The 23,988-nt window shown below is 31.6% G+C and overlaps 1 protein-coding gene across 1 annotated transcript in view; it reads left to right on the forward strand.

The window, feature by feature from the left end:
- The window catches only part of LOC107554363 (sodium channel protein type 3 subunit alpha-like), a 72,316-nt gene that overhangs the window by 18,806 nt on the left and 29,522 nt on the right, over positions 1-23,988 (forward strand). Inside the window, exons 4-8 of the mRNA XM_016236852.1 lie at positions 947-1,195; positions 16,506-16,731; positions 18,286-18,427; positions 19,498-19,695; positions 20,512-20,685. Of these exons, the coding sequence (XP_016092338.1) occupies positions 947-1,195; positions 16,506-16,731; positions 18,286-18,427; positions 19,498-19,695; positions 20,512-20,685 (989 nt within the window). The remainder of the gene's footprint in view (positions 1-946; positions 1,196-16,505; positions 16,732-18,285; positions 18,428-19,497; positions 19,696-20,511; positions 20,686-23,988) is intronic.

The following is a 23,988-nucleotide window of genomic DNA, read 5'->3' on the forward strand; positions in this document are numbered from 1 at the left end:
AATAAAAAGAAATTTAAAAAACATATATATATATATATATATATATATATATATATATATATATATATATAAAATTTTGATTTATATATTTTATATTATTTTGATCTCATTATATTACTTTTTTCATGCATTTAATTTTTTTATTTTTATGTTATTACATTTCTTCCTACATTTTCATCTTATTTAAACTATGCATCATGTTGAAAAAGTAGGGGTGACATGGAAAATGTATAAACATATACAGTTATTAAATATAATAAAATAAATTTTTACTATCATTATTCATTTGTATTGTTAAATGACTAAAAATTATACCTTTTTTAATTCCACCCACACTTTTTCAACTTTAATTTAAATTAATATTAAAAATAAAGTAACATAAATATAAAAATGTAATTCTTATATATTTGTATAGTTATGCATTATACCACCAATTTATTTATTTATTTATTTATATTTGAATATATTCTGGATTCGCAATTCAAACTGAATCTGAATTTAATAGGCGTTCATAATGCAATTCTGAATGGTGCACAACCCTGATATGATCTGGAAAATAATTTTTTAAATATAGTGCTGTCAAACGATTAATCGCATCCAAAATAATATATGTATAAATGTATAAATACACACACATACAGTACATATTTTGAAAATAGTTACATGTATATATTTATATTCATTTAATTTATATTATATATAAATATATTTATATATATATATATATATACATGCATGCGTGTGTATTTATTTATATATATACATAATAAATGTACACAGTACACACATATATTATGAAAACATAAAACTTTTATTTTAGATGCGATTAATCGCGATTAATCGTTTGACAGCACTAAAAAAATGTAATAGACTGATTGAAAAAAAAGAAAAACTCACTTAATTTGAACTCAGTGTTAGTGTGGTTTTGTGCCGCTGCTGCTCTCAGGCCTGAAGACCATCGTGGGCGCGCTGATCCAGTCGGTGAAGAAGCTGGCAGACGTGATGATCCTGACGGTCTTCTGTCTCAGCGTCTTCGCTCTCATCGGCCTGCAGCTCTTCATGGGGAACCTGCGGCAGAAATGCGTCCGCAGCACCGCGCACTGTCTCAACACCACCTTACCTTCAGACAGCAACAGCACTTTCTTCTGCAATAACAGAACCTGGTCCTCGCTGGAGGACTTCATCACTAATGAAGGTCAGTGTGAAGTCTGAATGCTCGGTGGGAAACCACAATAGCTAGTTTCCATCTCATACGCTACAGCAGAAAGATGTTTTTCTGAAGACGATGTGGGTGGCGGGACCTCTGTGATGTGCGCTTGCTGAGTGGGTTTTAGCAGGTTTTAGGTGGTTTCATACTGGCTTAAGTCACAAGAGTTTGTCTTCAAGACTCTCTGATATTCTGGAGTCTGAAACTGAGAAACAGAAAGGGACACAATAGTTGTTATACAGTAATAGGAGCTCAGATCATTAGGTGAGACATGTTGGAGTTAATGCTGAGATCTGTGACTTTGGATGTCTTGGCAAATCTGAGCGCACTTTGAGATATTGTTGAGATCTGATCTGAAACTCTAGAGAAAGCAGGATTTTTTAGCAAAGGTCTCAGTACTTTCTAGGAGAAACAACTGGGATATTAAAAGCATATCATTTTTAATTTGCCTTTTTTCTGGTTAGTATAACTCAGTGTTATTTTAGGGTTATTTATATACTATTACACTATTTATTAATATTTTGAGGTATATTTCCAGTTTTAATTTACATTTACATTTTTAGCTTTAGCTTTTTTTAGTAATATAGTAATTTTTGGTTATTTGTATTAGTTTTTTACTAGTTTTAAATATTAAATAGTTTTCATTTATATTTATTTCAGTTTAGTTTGAGTCATTTTAATACTTCAAATGTACTAGACATGTACGTAGACATTTATTTCGTATATATATATATATATATATTTATTTATTTATTTAAAAGCAACATATCCAATTTTCATTTAAGTTTTTTTTAAATGTTAATTTTAGCTTAATTTTTAGTAATTCTATATTTTTTATGTATCTATTTAATTTTAATGTATATTTAAATCAGTTTTATTTTGAGTGATTTTAGCACTTAAACTTAGACATAATTATTTCAGTTTTATTATTTATTATTTTATTATTAGTTTTATTAGTATTATTATTTCATACTTTTTTAATTTTAGTTTAAGTTTTAGTAATTTACTTTTGTGCTTTTACCGTTTTTATTTAATTAATATTTATATTTGAGAAATGTTAGTATTTCAACATAAACGTAATTATTTTACAGGCATAAACTTCATTCTTTACTGGAAAATTTCTACATTTTGTTTCATTTAATATTTTTATGTATTTTTACGTACATAAGTAACAAAACAAAACGTTTAGTTTTTTAGTTTTAGTTTTAGTTTACAGTAACAACACTGGAGCTGGTTGCACAAATACATAAAAAATTAATTAAAATGATAATATTAAGTTTTTTTCTTCAGGACTATTCATAACTTTGGTCTAATTTAAATCTGAAAATTAAGACTGATGACTAAGACTTAACATGATGGCTATGTGGTTACACAAGCAAACTTTTTAGCTACATCTTAGAATTTAGCTTTGATTGAATATACACTTAAAAATCAAATAGTTATACTAAACTCAACAAGAAACGAGCAGCTGTGTGAATCCCCTGAATGAACCCTGCAGCCGCTTTCACACATGCAGACTGCGATATGAAACATGTTAATTATAATTCTGCAGCTGAATGACAATACTGTCAGAAGAGCGACGTCTAAGATGAGATTTAGTCTTTTTTTGCGTGGTCTCATTTCATTAGAATAGCAATTAGGACAGCGCTGGCACTCGATAAGTTGACCCGCCGAACGCAGATGTAGGACACAGACAGAAATAGACAAGACGCTTTCTCCTCAAGTGCTTCGTCATGCTTTGCATGCTCCAAAACATGAATTCAAACAGTTTACTAGCATAACAACCAGTGTTAATGAAGCTCTGAAGGACACTGGTGACCTATCAGTGGTAGAATGGATCAAACACGATATTAACGCAGGCCCATAACCTTTTGGAGAAACACTTCGAGAGCGAAAACCAGAGCAGATAAACCTCTCAGCCACTCTCTTCAGCCGGAGGAAAAACAGACGCGTTCACATCCATCTCCTCCGACCAAACCGCAGGCTATAGCTTATGCAGAGCAGCTTCAGTTTCTCAAGATCCTGATTGCAGCTTTGAGACGCTGCTTTCAAACACAAGACACTAGTTCAACTACAGTCAGATTACACTTTTAAAATGTCAACCCAAACCTATTTAAAGGTGACATATCATGAAAATCTGACTTTTCCAGGTTGTAAGTGCTATAATCAGGTCCCCGGTGCATCTACCAACCAAGAAAAGGTGAAAAAGATTAACCCAGTACTTTGTTTTGGGAAGCCTTTTTCTGCAAGCGTCTGAGAAAACCAGCACGTCTGATTTCTCTCCCTTGGTGACGTGACAAAGGGACCTCATTATAATATCACCGCCCCTTAATCTGTAAGTTTACACCCACGGCACCGTTATTGTGATTTCACAAGCGACAACGGTGTAGCAGCTCTAATGCCATGATGATAGTTTGAACGAAGCATGCTAACTGTTCTGTGTTTGGCTGCAGAGACGAGCACAGAACACTGTTTAGAGTCCCAGCCTCAGAGGAGACGAGAGCAGTGCATTTATTGAACATTTTGAACAAAAAGCTGAAAAAGACTATGAATTAGATTCAGAATGATAATCAAAACGTAGATAGATTCGATCAACACCCCAAAGCTTGACAGTCATTATCACCTCTTCATTGGTCGACATTACATCAACGTTGCACAGTTTTGATACTGTTTTATGTCTGGTGATCGTGTTAGATTACACGTGGAAGCATCTGTTGTTTCGGTTTCTTCGTCACTTGTGTTTTTTGGAAATTCTGTACGGAAGATGTGTACTAGCGCCCCCTACAGTATAACAATGAAAACACGGATTCTAGGAACACAAGTATAGCTCAAATATGCTTTTTCTAAGTAGGCTATAAGTCAAGTATACTTAAATGTCATTTTAAGTATATTTCTGAGAAGTACATAAAGCCCATTTCTGAGAAGTACATAAAAAGTAGACTAAACGTATACTTTCCTATTTTTTAGTTTAAAAGAAGTATACTAATAGCACACTTGAATAAACGTATTTTTCGTAAGGGTAGTCATGTTTATTTATGATAATTCATTTACTGACAATGGTGTCATAATGTAATTCGTTAGCTGTAGGCTGTTTACGGTTGCCAGGCAAGATAGTCGACACACTTACTTTGCGATTTGTAAATTGTAAAGTAAAATTTTAGGTTTTGGCCAATTTGTAGCAAATTCGTTTGTTTGTTTTTGTACGATCATATTCTGGGCTCATCTGCTTGTCTGTTTATAGTATGCATATTCAATGAGGTGTGTACTGAATTTGATCTTTTAATAGGACTGTCTTTGTACATTATTAAGCGTTTTTGAATGTTTTGAATGTTGAAGGTGATCTAAGGATTTGTGGTTTGAATTTGTGACTAAAAATAATGAATAGAATGTGTGTTCGCTACTGGATTTCACCTTCAAACGTGACTCATCCAATCAGACGTGAGGGGCGGAGCTATGCATGTTATGAAAGGTAAAACTAAAGCTAGATTTGGTCGATGTGCAGCAGCTGCTGTAAGAGCCGTGAGTGTCTGACTCAGCAGAGCTGCATGTACATGTATGAGTCAGTGGCCTTGACTAACACAGCAACCAGACAGACGCCAATCAAGCCCTCCAATCCAGAGTCTTTCTTCATATTTAGACAAGTAAAATACAATCTGTTTATTTATCAGTTTATTTTATTATCAGTATTATAATGGATAATGCCATCTGCAACCTGCTTTAAACTAATGGATTTCAGTAAACAAGACTGTAAAAAAAAAAAAAAAAAATAAAATAAAAATTAATAGTAAAAAAAAAATAAAAAATTACAAAAAAAATTTCTACCAAGAACTAATTGGATAAAAAAAAAAATTAATACCAGAATGGATTCATGTCATCGACAGGATTATTATAGTAAAAGTAAAAGTAAAACCATAAACATTATACTTGTTACTTCAAAAAAAAAATTTAACTGATAAAATAAAGTAAAATAAAAATAAAGTGAAATAAAATAAATTACAGAATAAAATAAAATATAAAAAAATTTACTTATTTTATTTCAGCTAGTTTCCAAAGCGACATTTCTCATTTTCATTTAGTTTAACTTGATGTACTAAAATAACTAAAACTGAAATAAATATGAATAAAAAATATACAGACATATTAAAAAATTAAAACGAATAAAAATGACAAATGCACACCATTTTTTTCAACTAAAATTAAAATGACAACATAAAATAAAAAATAAAATAAAAATTATAATAGTATCTAATAATTACCAAAATAAAATAATAAAAATACTAAAATAACACTAATCGTCAGTAGAAATGGAAAATTGCTTTAAACTTTGTTTCTGAATTGAAAATAATTATATAATTATAATAAGAAAACCATAGCAAATAATAACTTGCATTTCTAATAACTTAAGATTATGAAGACAAAGCGTGTTTTTCTTGGGAATAATGAGCACTTGTGATTCATGTACAGAAACATAAATCATTTAATTAGAATTGAATAATGACTTAAGTACGCAGGGTTCACTTTGCAGCGGTTTTCACTTAGAAAATGCTAGTAAATATCACCAATAATTACAAAGAAATTAACTGAATTAAATGCGAAAAACTAAAATCGTATTTTCGTGTAAAACACACTAATCATCTAAAAACCTTTTTTACAGAATAGTTGAAATGCATAAATGAGAATCTAAACACAGTACTGAACAAATATAATAATAATCCAGTCTGTGGTGTGAAATCCTGCAGCTCAGAGGAACATGTGTGTGTGTTCATAACTGAAGGAGTGTGTATGAGTGTATGGAGGGATTTGTACAGTTTGTGCTGATGGTCATTTCTCTGCTTACGTAAACTCGCAGGAGCTCACTTCGGTGAGTCATGACATCTTCAGTCTCTTACGAGAAAACGAGGTGCTGCTGAGGAGCTCTGAGAGTTAGAGGTTACTTAACAGATCACCAGGTGAAGTTTAGTCTCTAAATGATCAACCACACAATCTACTGCATGCCTTCTGTCTCTGATTGATAGACTTTAGACTCAATCAGCACTGGATTGCATTGCATTATATGTTTGGATCATTTCAATCTCATCTTACTGAGACCTGTTATTGGAGATATAGAGTGAAAACTGATATTTAGATCATCTACACTGTTATAAAGATCTCACCGACTTACATCACAAGCTATCAGAATTTCATCTCAATTTTTGGCCTTATAAATATTAGCATCTGCATCAAATTGCATATGTTTGCTGAGTTTGGGCCTCTGAATAAAACTGAGCTCTTTTCCTCCATGATCTCACGATGTCAGACTACACTGAAAACAATTATACTACTTTTTTTTTTTTTTTAAGGTAAGTGGTTGCAAACAATTTATTTTAGCTACATTAAAAAAATTTTTTTTTTTAAAAGTTAGTCAACTAAATTTGCTTATTTAAATGTAGCTAAAATAAATCGATTGCAACCACTTACCTTAAAAAAAAAAGTAGTATCATTTTTTTCAGTGTATCAGACTAAAGCCTGATGCGTCAAATGCTGATGTCTTTTTTATTTTTCAAAATATTTCATATAAAGGTTCAATAAACTTAGTTATTTCAGACTTTTATTTTATATAATCAAGCTTTACAGGGTTAAATGACATTAATAATTATTAATAAAAAAACTTAAATATAATAAAAAAAAATAAAAAAAAGTTTTTTAAAATATATATTGTGACTTTTTGTCAGTTATTTCATATGTCAGGCTTTACAGGGTTAAACACCACTAATTATTAACAAAAATACAAATAATGTATTTTTGGGCTAGGTTAAACTGTTCCATTAAAAATAATAGTTTTTTGACAATAATTTCATGTGAGTATATAAACACCAGTAATAATTAAAAACTAAAAATATAATAAAAAATTATGTATTATATAGTCTAAGATTAAACAAACTGATTCATTAAAAAAAAAAAATATATATATAATTATTATTTTTTCATATATTTTGTCTAAAGGTTAAATAAACTGTTCAATTTTTAAAAAAAAAGAAGATATTTTTTACTATTATTTCATATGTCAGATTTTACAGTGTTAAACACCAATACATTTAAAAGATAATAAAAATATTTTTTTATTCTGAAGATGTTTTTCTCTTAAAACGTCATACTGAAAATGTTATAGTTTTGTTCCATTTCACTTTGAGAGAAAGTAGTCGGACTTTAATGGACCTGGAGAAATCCCGATCCCTCTGCTGCGTCTAGGATTTCACTCCTCGCTCGCCGTTCTGTGGGATCTGATGTTTGGAGACTTCTGCAGCACGTTCGCTCTAAGCGTCTGGAAAGTTAGTCCTGCGTCTCCGGCAGCTGCTCTCGCTCTGTGCTGAGAATCAAATGGATAAAACATTACCTTAAAAGCGACTGCTAATCGATAACGTGATATTTCAAAATCCAGAGCATTTTTGCAGTGGAATATATTGAACATGTAATGGAAAGTGCAGGACGCTCCGGCTGAGTTATGTGAAGGTCTCGCTGCCTAATGAGCCGCTGGAGTGAATTACGACGAGGCCTGTAGATGTTGATTGTAACATCTGGCCGAAGCCAGAAACAAACAAAGGACGAATGCGTCTGTCTTCAGCCGTGATAACAGACATGTGTCCACCTCTGATAAAACAGCGCTTGTCTAGTGTGTGTGATACACACATTCAGTTTATTCAGCGCTTTACGAGGGTCATCGCTCTTTCCGAAACAGATGAAGATGCATCAGCTGCATCAGAAACGTTACTAGAATGTTTGTTCAAAGTATTTAATAATGCTTTCAAAACATTAGCACAAAAACGTTATTTATGCATCACTCATGGAACGTTTTTAAATGTTACTCTTTGTTTCAGAATGTTCAGAGACATTCAAAAGTAACGAGTGCTGTCAAACGATTAATCGCGATTAATCACATCCAAATTAAACGTTTTTGTTTACACAATATACTGTATGTGTGTATACTATGCATATGTATTATGTATATATAAATACAAACACATGCATGTTTATATTTAAGAAAATATGTTGTTTGTATATTATGTTGTTTGTATATTAAATATATTTATATATAATATAAGAATATAAATGTATATACATGTAAATATTTTCAAAATAGATACTGTATGTGTGTGTATTTATATATATATATATACATACATAATAAATATACACAGTACACATACATATATTATGTAAACAAAAACTTTTATTTTGGATGCGATTAATCGCGATTAATCACATCCAAATTAAACGTTTTTGTTTACACAATATACTGTATGTGTGTATACTATGCATATGTATTATGTATATATAAATACAAACACATGCATGTTTATATTTAAGAAAATATGTTGTTTGTATATTATGTTGTTTGTATATTAAATATATTTATATATAATATAAGAATATAAATGTATATACATGTAAATATTTTCAAAATAGATACTGTATGTGTGTGTATTTATATATATATATATACATACATAATAAATATACACAGTACACATACATATATTATGTAAACAAAAACTTTTATTTTGGATGCGATTAATCGCGATTAATCGTTTGACAGCAATAAAAGTAACATTCCCATTAATAACATTATCAAAATGTTATTTACACTGCAAAAAATGGTTTTCTTACGTAGATATTTATGCAAAAATACTAAGAATTCTTGAATCAAGATGAATTTACTTTACAAGTAAAATGACTCAAGATATTAAAGTCTTGTTTTTTGAAAAAAAATAATAATAATAATTTTATAAGCCTATTTATATATAATATAAGAATATAAATGTATATACATGTAAATATTTTCAAAATAGATACTGTATGTGTGTGTATTTATATATATATATATACATACATAATAAATATACACAGTACACATACATATATTATGTAAACAAAAACTTTTATTTTGGATGCGATTAATCGCGATTAATCGTTTGACAGCAATAAAAGTAACATTCCCATTAATAACATTATCAAAATGTTATTTACACTGCAAAAAATGGTTTTCTTACGTAGATATTTATGCAAAAATACTAAGAATTCTTGAATCAAGATGAATTTACTTTACAAGTAAAATGACTTAAGATATGATGTCTTATTTTCTGAAAAGATGATCAAAATTATGTTAGTTTTTGCTTAAAACAAGCAAAAATATCTGCCAATGGGACAAGACAAATAATCTTGTTTAGCCTTTGAATTAAGATTATTTTTCTTACCTCATTAGCAGATGTTTTTGCTTGTTTTAAGCAAAGGCTTATAAAATTATTATTATTATTTTTTTTCAAAAAACAAGACTTTAATATCTTGAGTCATTTTACTTGTAAATGCATCTTGATTCAAGAATGTTTAGACAGTTATACTAGAAAACAAGACAAAAATACTAATAAAAAACTTTTTTTTTTGCAGTGGATGCATCATTCATACGTGTTTTTCTGAAACATTCCAAAACAAGTTTGTTTGTTTTTTGCATTTAAAAAAAAAATGTAACTTCTTTCCAAAATAATCCAACTAATTAAATAAAACAGTTTATTTATATTTTAAGGGGATAATGTCTGAAACAACATTTGCACAAATACGTTTATACTAAACTCAACCAACAAAACCATATTTAAAAACATTGTGATGAAGATTTTAGCTAAATGCTGCTGTTTAACAAAGGCAATGTTAAATTCTGTGCAGGGAATCTGAAATATTGATTCATTTTTGGAACTGGATCATCTACAGGATCATCTGAACGAACCGATTCACTAAAATGAATCAAATTTCCCAATGCTTACAACATCTGTAAAACTGCATGAACAAAAAATTCCATTAAAAAACTGTAATATAAAGTTTTGTGATACTAAATCTGTTTTAAAAAAGCAACTGAGGTACTGCAAGGCTATTATAGCTAACTAAAACTTTAATAAATAAATAAATACACACAATAAAATTCCTAAAACTGTAACTAAAAATGGAAATGAAGGCAGAAAAGAAAAAGTAATTCAAAATATTTTTTAAAATGTTAATTAAAAATCTTAATGAGACTAGAATAACACTGCTTCGCAGACAAGTGTTATTATATAAACTAGTGGTTATAAATACAGCACCAATGTAAGTGTGATATAATGTGCTCTGCTGTCAGCTAATGGTGGTATATAAATATTTTTGGAGAGCACATGAACAAGTAATCACTGACCTTCATTACAGCGGCCGCTCACGCCGACTGACCACCAGCTTTATCACTCACTGATTTTCTAGGAACTCCAAACATCTCGATTAAAACATCATCTCGTGTGTCGTAGTAATTATAGGCTGTTAGTGGACGAGTCTATTAATAAACTGCGATTAGCTTGTATTTTGACCTTAATGGATCTGACTGAGAGGTCACTCACATGAAATGTTCACTCAGAATAACTCAGTAATAAACAACCCAATCTGGCTTTAGACTAACAGCTTCATTGCTTTTTGAATGGTCAGATTTCTTAGTCATCAAAAAACAAACACAGAAATGTTAACGTGCAACATCATCTGCACCCAATTTTACTGCACCAGATTTATTCCTTCCTTTCTGATTGTGTTTTTACTCGGGCTGTGCATCTCCATAACTGAGGCCGATGCAATATGTTTCTCGATGCACAGACAATGATACGATACATTAAAGATAATTATGAAGCAGCTACCGATGCGATGCGAATCAGCCCTATTATGACGCGGTGCGATTTTTATTCGATTCAACACAATGCATTTCAATGCAACACGATGCAATCGGGAAAAAATATGATGCAATGCAATTCAATATGGTACAGATAGGTTGCTTTTATTTCTTTGGTTCAGACAGACAGCCGTGCTAATCTCTATTCTATGAGACTGTCAGGACACGCTTTAGTCTTCGTAGTGTTGTGATACGTTATATTCTCGTAGCAGCAGCGGTGATGAGAGAACGCGCTTGAGAAACAGTTTGGAGAGAAGAAATGCTGATTTTATGTTGATGAAAAAATACTGATAATTTACCAAAGATACTGAGTAAATGCTTATTTAAAAATAACCTAAATTTATTCATTTACTTAATTTGTGGTAAAGTGTTTTTACTAGAAAATGAGACAAGAAATACTCATTAAATGTGGATTATGAAACCATGATGAAACAATACTGATTAAACACTCTAATTTACCAATAATACTGAAAAAATACCAATAAAAAACAATACCAATAAAACCCAATATTTTCTATTACTTAATTTCTGATAGATAAATAGATAGCTAGATAGATAGAAAAATGAGACAAAAAATACTGATTTTCAAACCATAATACTTATTAAATACCGATAATTAACCGATAAAGTTGAGTAAATACCGATAACCCCCCATTTATTTATTTATTGAAAACAAGACAAAAAATAGATGAATTATACCAGGACACGCTTTAGTCTTCGTAGTGTTGTGATACGTTATATTCTCGTAGCAGCAGCGGTGATGAGAGAACGCGCTTGAGAAACAGTTTGGAGAGAAGAAATGCTGATTTTATGTTGATGAAAAAATACTGATAATTTACCAAAGATACTGAGTAAATGCTTATTTAAAAATAACCTAAATTTATTCATTTACTTAATTTGTGGTAAAGTGTTTTTACTAGAAAATGAGACAAGAAATACTCATTAAATGTGGATTATGAAACCATGATGAAACAATACTGATTAAACACTCTAATTTACCAATAATACTGAAAAAATACCAATAAAAAACAATACCAATAAAACCCAATATTTTCTATTACTTAATTTCTGATAGAAATGCTGATTTTATGTTGATGAAAAAATACTGATAATTTACCAAAGATACTGAGTAAATGCTTATTTAAAAATAACCTAAATTTATTCATTTACTTAATTTGTGGTAAAGTGTTTTTACTGGAAAATGAGACAAGAAATACTCATTAAATGTGGATTATGAAACCATGATGAAACAATACTGATTAAACACTCTAATTTACCAATAATACTGAAAAAATACCAATAAAAAACAATACCAATAAAACCCAATATTTTCTATTACTTAATTTCTGATAGATAAATAGATAGCTAGATAGATAGAAAAATGAGACAAAAAATACTGATTTTCAAACCATAATACTTATTAAATACCGATAATTAACCGATAAAGTTGAGTAAATACCGATAACCCCCCATTTATTTATTTATTGAAAACAAGACAAAAAATAGATGAATTATACTGATAAAATCTATCTATCTATCTATCTATCTATCTATCTATCTATCTATCTATCTATCTATCTATCTATCTATCTGTCTAATATCTATTATTAAAACCAGGTACATACATATGAAATTAAATAGAGTAAATAACTTCCTTTTAGTGCACACTAAAGAGAATATCACTTGAAGTAATATAATGCTAATGCCTAAAGCAAATAAGCCTAAATAAAAAACCAAGGCCTATATACTGTAAGGTTCAAGAGAAGCATGTGTGGTTTTGCCCTAAAAGAGGTGATGTTGTTTTATTATTATCAATATGATTAATATCTCCATATGTAGGTCGTACAGCACAGGCTCTCTGTGTCTGAAGCCGCTGTTCTTCACGTCAGTGTGTTTGTTTCCTCTGTTCGTTTATTTCCCTCGGGGATCAATTAAGTGGATTAATCCAGTGGTCTTATTTTAGCCATTGTTAGCGTGCAGCTCTGGTCACCTTGTGAACCTGGATGGAAACCTGAGTTGAAGGCTGACGGCGTTTCAAACAGAAGCGCTCGCCTCGTTTCACCTCCTCGCCTGTTGTTGGAGGGCTAGACTCAGTCTCTGTCACTCCATCTGTGGCGCTGGGCCAAATAACTGATCAATCTGTAAGAGAAGGGCCAGACCTCCTAAACACTCGGGAGCATGTGTCTAAAAAGAAAATATTCCCCAAAAGTTTATAAAACATTGATTTTGCTCTGGTAGCACTGGATGACATTGCATTGCACTGCACTGCATAAAATTAAAAAAAAAAAAAAATACAAATAAAAATAAAAAAATAAAAAAAAATAAAATAAAATAAAATAAAAAATAAAATAAAATAAAATAAAATAAAACAAACAAACAAACAAACAAATAAATAAAATAAATAAAATTAAATAAAAATAAATAAATAAATAAATAAATACATAAAAAAAAATAAAATTATATAAAATAAAATAAAACGAAACATTTCAGCCCTTAGGATGATATTCAGTTAGGATACAACGAATTTTCGGGCACCGAAATTTATCGGCCGAAAATGGCATTTTTGGCTTTTGGCCAAAAGAGAAAAACAGACGAAAATATACATATAATATATATGGTGCATTTAATATATATATAATGCAGTTAATAATGCATTAGTAAATGTTGAAATTAACATTAACTAAGATTAATAAATGCTGAAGAACTATTGTTCATGCTTAGTTCATGTTAACTAACGTAGTTAACTAATGTTAACTAATGAACCTTATTGTAAATTGTTACCAATATTAATATAAATTCTGTCCAGTTTTATTGTGTTACTTTCAGTAAAAGTGTGGTTATTTGTTTTTTAAATTCAGTATAATTAAAATTATTGAGTTAAATTAAAAAGTCTTTCAAAACTACTTTATGTTATTTAATAAAAGAATAAATAATCATTACAAAGCATTTTCGGTTTCGGTTTTCGGCCCAGAATTTTCATTTCGTTGCATCCCTAATATTCAGTATACTGCATATCTTAATAATGTTCTAAAATGTATGTTTTCAAAACATTTACACAGTTTTTAGATTAATAGAAATAATAACAATAATACAATATTAAATAATAAAAAAAGAAGTGCATAAGATAATGATATTCACAATTGTTAGTCTTTCCCCCCCAAAAAAAAATTATGAACATTTGTTTTATCACTCTACATTTTGGTAAAAAAAATTAAATAAAATTCTATATTTAGTATAAATATTTTTTGTATATCAATGAATATTATAAATATAAACATATAAATATTTACATTTATTTATATAGGAATTATATACACACATTTTGCATTATTCAAAACATTGTGCCCATATTCGAAAAGCAAATATAAATATATATTATGTTGTTAATTAATTTTAATTAATATAACAAAATACTTTTAAATGTAATGATAAATTAACACATTTATATAATATACTAATATAACATATATGTACTTTTTATATCACTGTAGTATTTTAATTATATATAATGCAAATTCATTATAACATTATATTCACATCCCAAAGACAAAGAACTCAATATTATATTATATTTACATTTAAATCCTGAAATCAGCATAAAAAAATGCAAAAAAAAAAAAAAGTTTCCAGATGCTGTCTAGACCTGATATTTTCAGTCTGTCCTGAAATCATTGAAATCACTAATCAATGATGATTGCCAGATCAAATCCAAAACTCCAGTTGTTACTTTTCCTAAATATATCAGCATCATCTTTATACAATAAAACGTCGACATCTTGTCATCCGAGCTCTCTTTGTGTCTTTGTACTTAGTTACGGTGTTGCGTTATAGTGAGACGTTTAATCTTGCGCGTGTCAATCCGGCCGATCGGAGCGACATCTGATCCCGCAGCAGCGTCCAGAGTTCAGACTCCCAAAGGAAGTAACCTTGAGTCCATCTTGGCTCATAACAGCATAACAGTTATTCAAACAGAACCGACAGATTGGTTTACACACACGGCTCCTAACAGAGATTCCCAGAGCCTGTCTATCGGCCCCGGCCCCGGGGCTCCTATTCTCGGGACCCTGACAGGACAGAGGGACTCTCTAGCGCTCAAAATAGAGCATGTCGAAATGCTTTGTGTCCCGGCAATGCGGTCCCAGCTGCCAGTGTGCTGAGAGGGGCTTCTTTGACAAATTTTCCGAGTGACTCTGAGCTGGAACTCAATGACAACAGCAGATCACTGATGGAGAGCAATACCACATATGTGACCCTGGACCACAAAACCAGTCATAAGTGTCAATTTTTCAAAATTGAGATTTATGCATCATCTGAAAGCTGATAAATATGCTTTCCATTGATGTAAGGTTTGTTAGGATAGGACAATATTAGGCTGAGAGACAACTATTTGAAAATCTGGAATCTGAGGGTGCAAAAAAAATCTAAATATTGAGAAAATCATCTTTAAAGTTGTCCAAATGAAGTTCTTAGCAATGCATATTACTAATCAAACATTAAGTTTTGATATATTTACGGTAGGACATTTACAAAATATCTTCATGGAACATGATCTTTACTTAATATCCTAATGATTTTTGGCATAAAAGAGAAATGTATAATTGTGACCCATACAATGTATTGTTGGCTATTGCTACAAATATCCCCCAGCGACTTAACACTGCTTCTGTGCTCCAGGATCACATTTAGCTCTCGTTTCCCTCTTAAACATCCTCAAAACAAGGTGCATCTTGAAGCAAGTTTGCATAAGACAGTAAAAAAGGGTTTTCAGAGAATATTTCTTGACTAAGTTCTCTTTTTTGTGATTATAAAAATAAAAATAAAACTTAATTTTGAAGTAAATTGATCTTGTTATAAGGATGTTTAGGTAGTTTTTTAAATTTTTAAATTTTTTAGGAAAACTAGATTAAAAAAATACTATTTAAATAATTTAAACTTTTACTGTCAACCAATATACCTGTATATATATATATATATATTAAAAACGGTTGATAAAAACCATATCTAAATAATCAATAACACAAAAAATAACAATTGAACTATTATTTATTCCTTCATTTCTTAGATTTTTTTACTGTCAATATAAACAATATCTAAATAATAAGAAAACAAGATAAATACTGATTATGTGTTGATTTTAAAACTATGATAAAATAATACTAATTACATATTAATGAATTATTTATTTATTTATTGTAAATAAAAACTAAATATAAATAATCAGTAACAAAACATTTTATACTGGAAATAAAAATAGTGATTAAATGTTGATTTTAAAAGCATGATGATATTTTGTGCATGCTGACCATGATGAAATAATTAATTTTTTATCTGTTTATTTTTTCTGTCAATAAAAACGTAATAACCTAAATAATAAATAACAAAGCTTGTTTTTGAACTGGGGGGGGGGGGATACTGATTAAATGTAGATTTTAAAACCATTATTATATTGTGTATGCTGACCATGATGAAATACTAGTGATTAAAAAGCAATATTTTCTCTTGTCAATATAAAAAATAATGAAATTATTTCCACTGAAGTATCACTACTTATTTTCTGTCATAAACTCGAAGCCACGCTGCTGTAAACAGTCCCAATCTCGAGCACATTGTGCCACACGAGGAAGGAAGCGGTGGTTGGTATCAGTGCGTCTGGGATCCGGGGCCCCGTCCAAACCCGACTGAAGTGGGGCCCGTCCATTAGCACGTCCTTCAGGGACACGGCGAGGTGTGTGAGTGTGATAGCAGCCGTCACCCGCACCCTCACGCTCTCAGCAGACGAAGCGCTGGCGCCACCGGCCCCTCAGAGCCACTGTTAGTCAGAGAGCCAGGGGTCTGTTCTTCTCTTTGGGAACAGGGAGGACAACAGGTTGGAACTCACTACGAGAAAACATCATTTATGTGAATTTAACACATTTAAAGGGTTAGTTCGCCCCAAAATGAAAATTCTGTCATTAATTACTCACCCTCATGTCGTTCCAAACCCGTAAGACCTTCCTTCATCACACAAATTAAGATATTTCTGATGAAATCCGAGAGCTCTCTGACCCTCCCACAGACAGCAACGCAACAGTCCATGTGACATCAGTGGCTCAACTTCAATTTTGCGACGCTACGAGAATACTTTTTGTGTGCAAAGTAAACAAGAATAACAATTTATTCAACAATTCTTCTCCCCCAAGTTACTGTCTTCTGCCATTTTGGAGAGTATCACAACGCATACACACGCTTTCCCCTAAGCGTAAACATCACTGATTACGTTGATTATGTTCTTTGGGTATATAATATTATATATATATATATATATATATTGGGTTCTCTCCAAAATATTATATTATGCAGCAGGAATATATTTTTTATATGTTTCGCTCTAGCATTTACCATTTTCTGTGTCATGCATAGTCTAACAAAGACAGAACTAGTAATATATATACTGTATATATATATATATATATATATATACAGTATATATATTACTAGTTCTGTCTTTGTTAGACTATGCATGACACAGAAAATGGTAAATGCTAGAGCGAAACATATAAAAAATTAAGTGGGAGAACTTGCACAATTGGTGGCTGACTAAATACTTTTTTGCCCCACTGTATATATATATATATATATATATATTACACTTGCTGTGATAGACGGTGTTTTCGGTTAAACGGTTTGTTAAGCGACATCGTCTTGTCAACACAAGAAAGACAAGACGATGGCAGAAGATTGTTTCGAAAGGAAATGCAAAGGCGCCTGTTTGGCAATATTTTAGATTTGGAAAAGCTTATTGACTGGAAGTTTTTTTTAAACATTCGTTTCTTATTTATTTGGTTCCACGGTGTTTGCTGATTACTTTATTTATACTTTGTGTATTTTATTTATTTTATTTTACATCAAGGTGAAAAGAGGGAAAACTCAAACGAACAATTGCTTGACGCCGAATTGCGGCAATTCAATTGCCGCTAATTTGAAAGTGAAAGTAAAATGCGCACGGTACTTTTACAAGCCATTTGAAAGCGAAGCAAAGAGGGAAACTAGAACGAACAAACATATATTTATATAAAATTTTAAAAAACAAAAAAATTTCAGAAACATTTCTTTTCATATTTTGAGATACTGGTTTTTGACTTTCATGAGCTGTAAGTTCTAATCATCAAAATTAAAACAAAAAACTTTTTAAATGTTTTACTTTACATGTAATGAATCGAGAATATATGAAAGTTTCACTTTTTGAAATAAGTTACAAAAAAAAAACTTTTTCACGATATTATAATTTTTTGAAATGCACCTGTATATACAGGGCAGCGGGCCAAACTCATTTCTTGTACGCAATAACAGACTGATGCCGCTAATAACCACTTATTCCTGTTTTCCACAGCAAATGTCCGGATGGTTTTGAATGTATGAAGACCGGACGAAACCCCAACTACGGCTACACCAGCTTCGACAGCTTCGGATGGGCTTTTCTTTCGCTTTTCAGACTCATGACACAAGATTACTGGGAAAACCTCTATCATCACGTCAGTAGACTGTCTGTTCGCTCTCATTACATCACACTCAAGCATTACAAACTTCATTGGTAGCTGGATGACATACGTTTCTTAAAAAGATGTATTTTTTTAAATTAGTATTTTTATTTGTAAAGGATGCATTAAATCCAGTAAAAATGCAATCAAATAAATTTAGTTTTGTATTTCATATAAAATATTTAATATTTAATTATAAAAAAAACTATCATAAAATGTATAAATATATAATTTATATGCATACACTACCATTTGGGGTCAGTAATTATTATTTTTTATTTTTTATTTTTTTAAAGAAAGAAAATAATACAGTACTTCTATTCAGCAAGGACGTGTTAAATTGATGAAAAGTGACAGTAAAGACATTTATAAATGAATGCATTTCAAATAAATGCTGTTCTTGTGAACTTTCTATTCATCTGTGAGTCCTGAAAAATAAAAAGTATCACTGTTTCCACAAAAATATTGTGCAGCACAACTGTTTTCAGCATTTATGATAATCAGAAATGTTTCTCGAGCAGCAAATCAGCATATTATACTGATTTCTGAAGATCATGTGACACTGAAGACTGGAGTAATGATGCTGAAAATTCAATTTTGATCACAGAAATAAATTATATTTGAACAGATATTCACATAGAAAACAGCTGTTTTAAATTATAATAACTTTTCAAATTTTTACTGTATTTTTGATCAAATAAATGCAGCCTTGCTGAGCAGAAAAACCCTAAAACTTTGAAGAGTAGTGAATATGTAAATATAGAATTCAATGTAATTTATGTCTATATCTTAGCATCAAAATGTCAAAAATGATGCAGAACCTTTGGATGGTAGTGTATGTATAAATATCTGTTTTCATCCATTGATTAATCTGTTTTTGAGAGTTGACTGTAGATTACTTTAGAATAGCCTTTGATTGATCAGTCTGACCGATGCATCTGTCTGACACTAATTACAAGCTTGTGAACAGATATTGCACATGCGTTTTTCTTCAAAGGTAACTGATAAAGTCATCTGCGAGTTCTTGCAGCCGTTGTGATCTGACGCTGTTGTTGTGCTGACAGACGCTGCGCTCGGTGGGAAAAGCGTACATGGTGTTTTTTGTGCTGGTGATCTTCCTGGGCTCCTTTTACCTGGTGAACCTGATCCTGGCTGTGGTGGCCATGGCGTACGAGGAGCAGAACCAGGCCACCATCGCAGAAGCCCTGCAGAAAGAGCAAGAGTTTCAGCTCGCCATAGAGCAGCTGAAGAAGGAACAGCAGGTACGTCTGATTAAATCAAATGTAACAGTAAAATAAATAAATGGGGCTGCACAATTAATCTAAAGAAACTGGCATTGTGATATTTCTAAGTGTGATTTAGCTTGGCTTAGTACAGCGATCATATGCTGTTGTTAGTTAAGTATCTAATCTGTTTTCACAGTGAAGCTCGGCACTGTGTTCATTTACACACGTGCATCTTATAATACAGTGTTTTCAGTGTCTCTCAGTGCTTCACTGTAAATGTAGTGAACATCTGCGCATGAGCTGTGAGATTAATGTGCATTTGGGACTGCAACGTGTGCTAGATTCACTAACTTTCATATTTCAGATTCATATTTACAAACGTGCATTTCTAACATTTTTGCGGACAAAAGTTTACAGGATTGAACTTTTAAAAGCAAAGGATTTAAGTAGTAGTAATTTTACTTGTAGTGTACAATAAAAAAATATTAAAATATAAATATTTATAATATCACATTTATATTGATTTTTTTTTAATTTTCCAGTATAAATGCAATTTTCAACAGCAATGTATTTCTGTCTTAATTTGTTATAATAATAATAATAATAAATAAAATATTAGTATTATAACTTGTGGTGTAAAATAAAACAATTATTATAATATCACATTTCATATAGATTTTTATTTTATTTTACAGTACAGTTGTAATTTACAAACAGCAATGTATTTCTGTCTGGATTTTTTATAATTTAAAGAGTTAAAAAATAATAATGATAACTATACCTGATTGAATCAATAACGTACAAGAAGTGATGCAGCATTGTGCCTATAATTATGACTTTTGTGTCTCTCAGGCGGCTCAGAAAGCACAAGAAACTGAGTCCATCTTGACGGCCGACGTGTCGCCGTTCTCCTCACAAGACAAAGGGAATCTGGACCGGAGGAAAAGCTTGAGACCGCTGTCTGAAGGAACGGAGGACGGCAACAATGACAAATCAGCCAAGATGGACACTATAGAGGGGATGAAGGTAGATTTATCACCCAAAATCATTCATCACTCCTCATTTACTCACCTGTATGCCATTTTATTCTGTCGAAATGTCTCACCCCCCATGTCTTCCAAGATATGCATGTCTTTCTTTCTTCAGTCGCAAAGAAATTAAGTTTTTTGAGGAAAACATTCCAGGATTTTTCTCCATATAGTGGACTTCAGTGGTGCTCAACGGATTGAAGGTTAAAAATGCAGCTTCAAAGAGCTCTACATGATCCCAGCCGAGACATAAGGGCCTTTCGCCTCTAGCAAAACGATCTATCATTTTCTGAAAAAAATTACATTTATACTAGGGATGCACTGATGTATCGGCCGCCGATATTTATCGGCCGATTTTTCCTCAATTTACAACCATCGGCATATCGGCTATATAAGGAAAAAGGCCGATATAACAAACCGATGGTTTATTAATTAACTGCGTGAAGGCACTTAGCTGTATAATGTCTGTTGCATAATCTTGCTGTCTGCACTTTAATGCTAATCAAATAACAAAAGACAAAAGATCACACAATACTTGACTAAATAACTTTTGTACCTTTAATAAGTGTAGCGGACCTCATCTGAATGATGAACAAAACTTTACTGATGTTTTATTAAGTTTATTGCGTCCTTTTTCACTAGAAAAAAAGTTGCATCTCTCAGTTGCATTATCATCAACATACAGCGAATTACACAAAACACTTATTACAACTAACAGTAAACAAATATATACAGATCTCATGCCTTTTCGGGGGGTGCTTAATAAACTGACAAACTTTAAATCCGAAGAACTGCATGCTTTCATTACCGATATAGCTCCGTAGACTAGAAAACCTGTCAAAATAAGAGTCCCGCCTTAGTAAAGGATATCTCATTCATATTTAAACTTACAAAAAATATTAAAATGTATACAAAACAAAAACAAATTAGAAGATTAATCATAATAAAGTCTGTTACAATAAAGAAGGATTAATATGTATTTAATTTATACAGTGATGTGTTATTTTACATTTGTTTACTTTATTTCTGTACCTGAAAACTGTTAAACCTACCTAAAAGCACTGTTTATTTAATATGTATCTTTGCTCTGTTGTATTTATGTAAGCCTGTTGAATGTTAAATGGATCCAATACATGTTCATTAGAAATTATTCAATGATGCAGCAATAAAACTGCTAGTATAATTTAATGCAGGTGTTTTTGAACTTTGCTGATTTAAAACATGATCAAAATACTATCTATTTTGATGCCAAAATATCAAATAAGAGAGTAAGTAACAAATATCGGTATCCATCGGGCAGGACATCCAAATGCTTGCCTATCATTCATCGACCACAAACATGGCTTATCATCTGAAATATGTAAGTATTAGCAACTTTACCTGGCCGCTCAATCTAATGTTAACCTAGAGAAATGTGCACTAGTAGTGTTGAAGTTAAACAGTAATGCTCACTGCAGGACAGATGGGGGTGCCGGTGCGCTCACTTGCTCTTAAAATACTCCGTAATTTTTGGTCATACAGATAAGAGTAATACATCTTTCAAATCTGTAAAGATTCTACGTTTGTTTGTGTGCACTCGCAATAACAACAAAATGCGCTATTGTAAAATAATGAAAGCAAACATAATACACTTTCTGCTGTCTCGGTCTCTGTGAACTTGAGTGCGAAACTCCGTGTATCTTTGCCTTACGGACATTAAAAATATATCTATAGAGAGTGAAATGTCTACTTTCAACCGAACCAATTCAAATGGAAAACAAATACTCTTCGATTATGTAATCCGTATGGAACATGCATACAGGCACATCCAATACTGCGGAGATGAAGAGTCAGTGTCGCCGATTCATCTCTTAAACCGAAACAAAGAAAGCACTTGTTTATCAGTGAATTATTAAAATGTCAATGCAGCCTTCTTACTGTTTTTCCCTGACACATTCATAATCATTACTTCTGCCGGTGTGCTGTGGCAAGCTTTATGCGTGTGCTTGAGCACTTATTAGGCTATGTAGGCAATTAAAGGCTCATTATAATGATTTAAAAGGTTTATTAATAAACGTGCGATTAATCGACTAATGCTTAAAATGAACGACTACTAGTCGACCAGAAAAACACTTAGTCAAGGGCAGCCCTAGTTTCTGCTAATAATAAATCATTTGTAGTGCCGTTACCTTGACCACAAAACTTAAAATGTCTCATTTAATTGTAAAATTGTCAACCCTGTTTCCAATCTGAAAGCACACACACACACACACACACACACACACATACAAAATATATTAATTTAGCTTGAGATGGCGTCATTCATCAACACTTGAAGACATTCTTTGTCTGATAGAATGTTTAAAGGGGTCATCGGATGCCCATTTTCTACAAATTGATATGATTCTTTAGGGTCTTAATGAAAAGTCTATAACATACTTTGGTTAAAATTTCTCAATGGTAGTGTAAAGCAACATCCTTTTTACCCTGTCAAAAACAGCTCTGTTCACAGCGACCCGTTTCGATGCATGTCCCTTTAAATGCTAATGAGCTTTGCTGACCCCGCCCCTCTCTTCCGTGGGGTGATGAGCCGTTCTCATGAGACTGTAAACTGTAGCCACGGAACTTGCTAGCTAGCACGTTGTTAGGAAAGGCGATTTGCAAAGATTCATAAAAAATACTCACTTCTTCTGTAGGTGAAGGTGGAACACAAATGATTCGCGCGAACATAGACGCATTTATGTAGATCAGGGACGCATTCCCTTCAGAAACAATGTAATCCAATGCGTCTTCAGCGGCTCAGATGTCGGGAGTAAATGAAGACTGCTATTTTCATTACTACATCCAACAACAGAACACCTCAATCGCTCAGGAGACATTCTTGTCTACATCTGCTCCGGTGCTGAAACAATGGCGGACTGATGACAGTCACTCAGGGCGGAGCTAAGGTAAAACGCCAGTGTCAATCAACAATTGTGGGAGGGGCCTGGGTCTGTGTGACGTCACTCAGCCAAGAATCTGAGAACGGCTTGATTTGAGAAAGGGGTTATTATTTTGGGGGATTTAAAAAAAAAAAAACACTGGGTGGATTTTTATCATTATAGGGTGGATGTGTACAAACACACATTTGTGAGCCTGGAGCACAAAGCCAGTCTTAAGTCGCTGGGGTATAATTGTAGCAATAACCAATAATTATTTTAAATTACTGATTAACAACAAGAACAATAATAACAGTTAATAATAAACCAATATGAATTATTATGCATTATTACCTTTAATAATAGTAATAATAATACCATTAATAATAATAATAATAATAATT

This window comes from Sinocyclocheilus grahami, unplaced genomic scaffold, assembly GCF_001515645.1.
Source record: "Sinocyclocheilus grahami isolate Dianchi unplaced genomic scaffold, SAMN03320097.WGS_v1.1 scaffold499.1, whole genome shotgun sequence".
In the NCBI taxonomy this organism is placed as follows: Eukaryota; Metazoa; Chordata; class Actinopteri; order Cypriniformes; family Cyprinidae; genus Sinocyclocheilus; species Sinocyclocheilus grahami.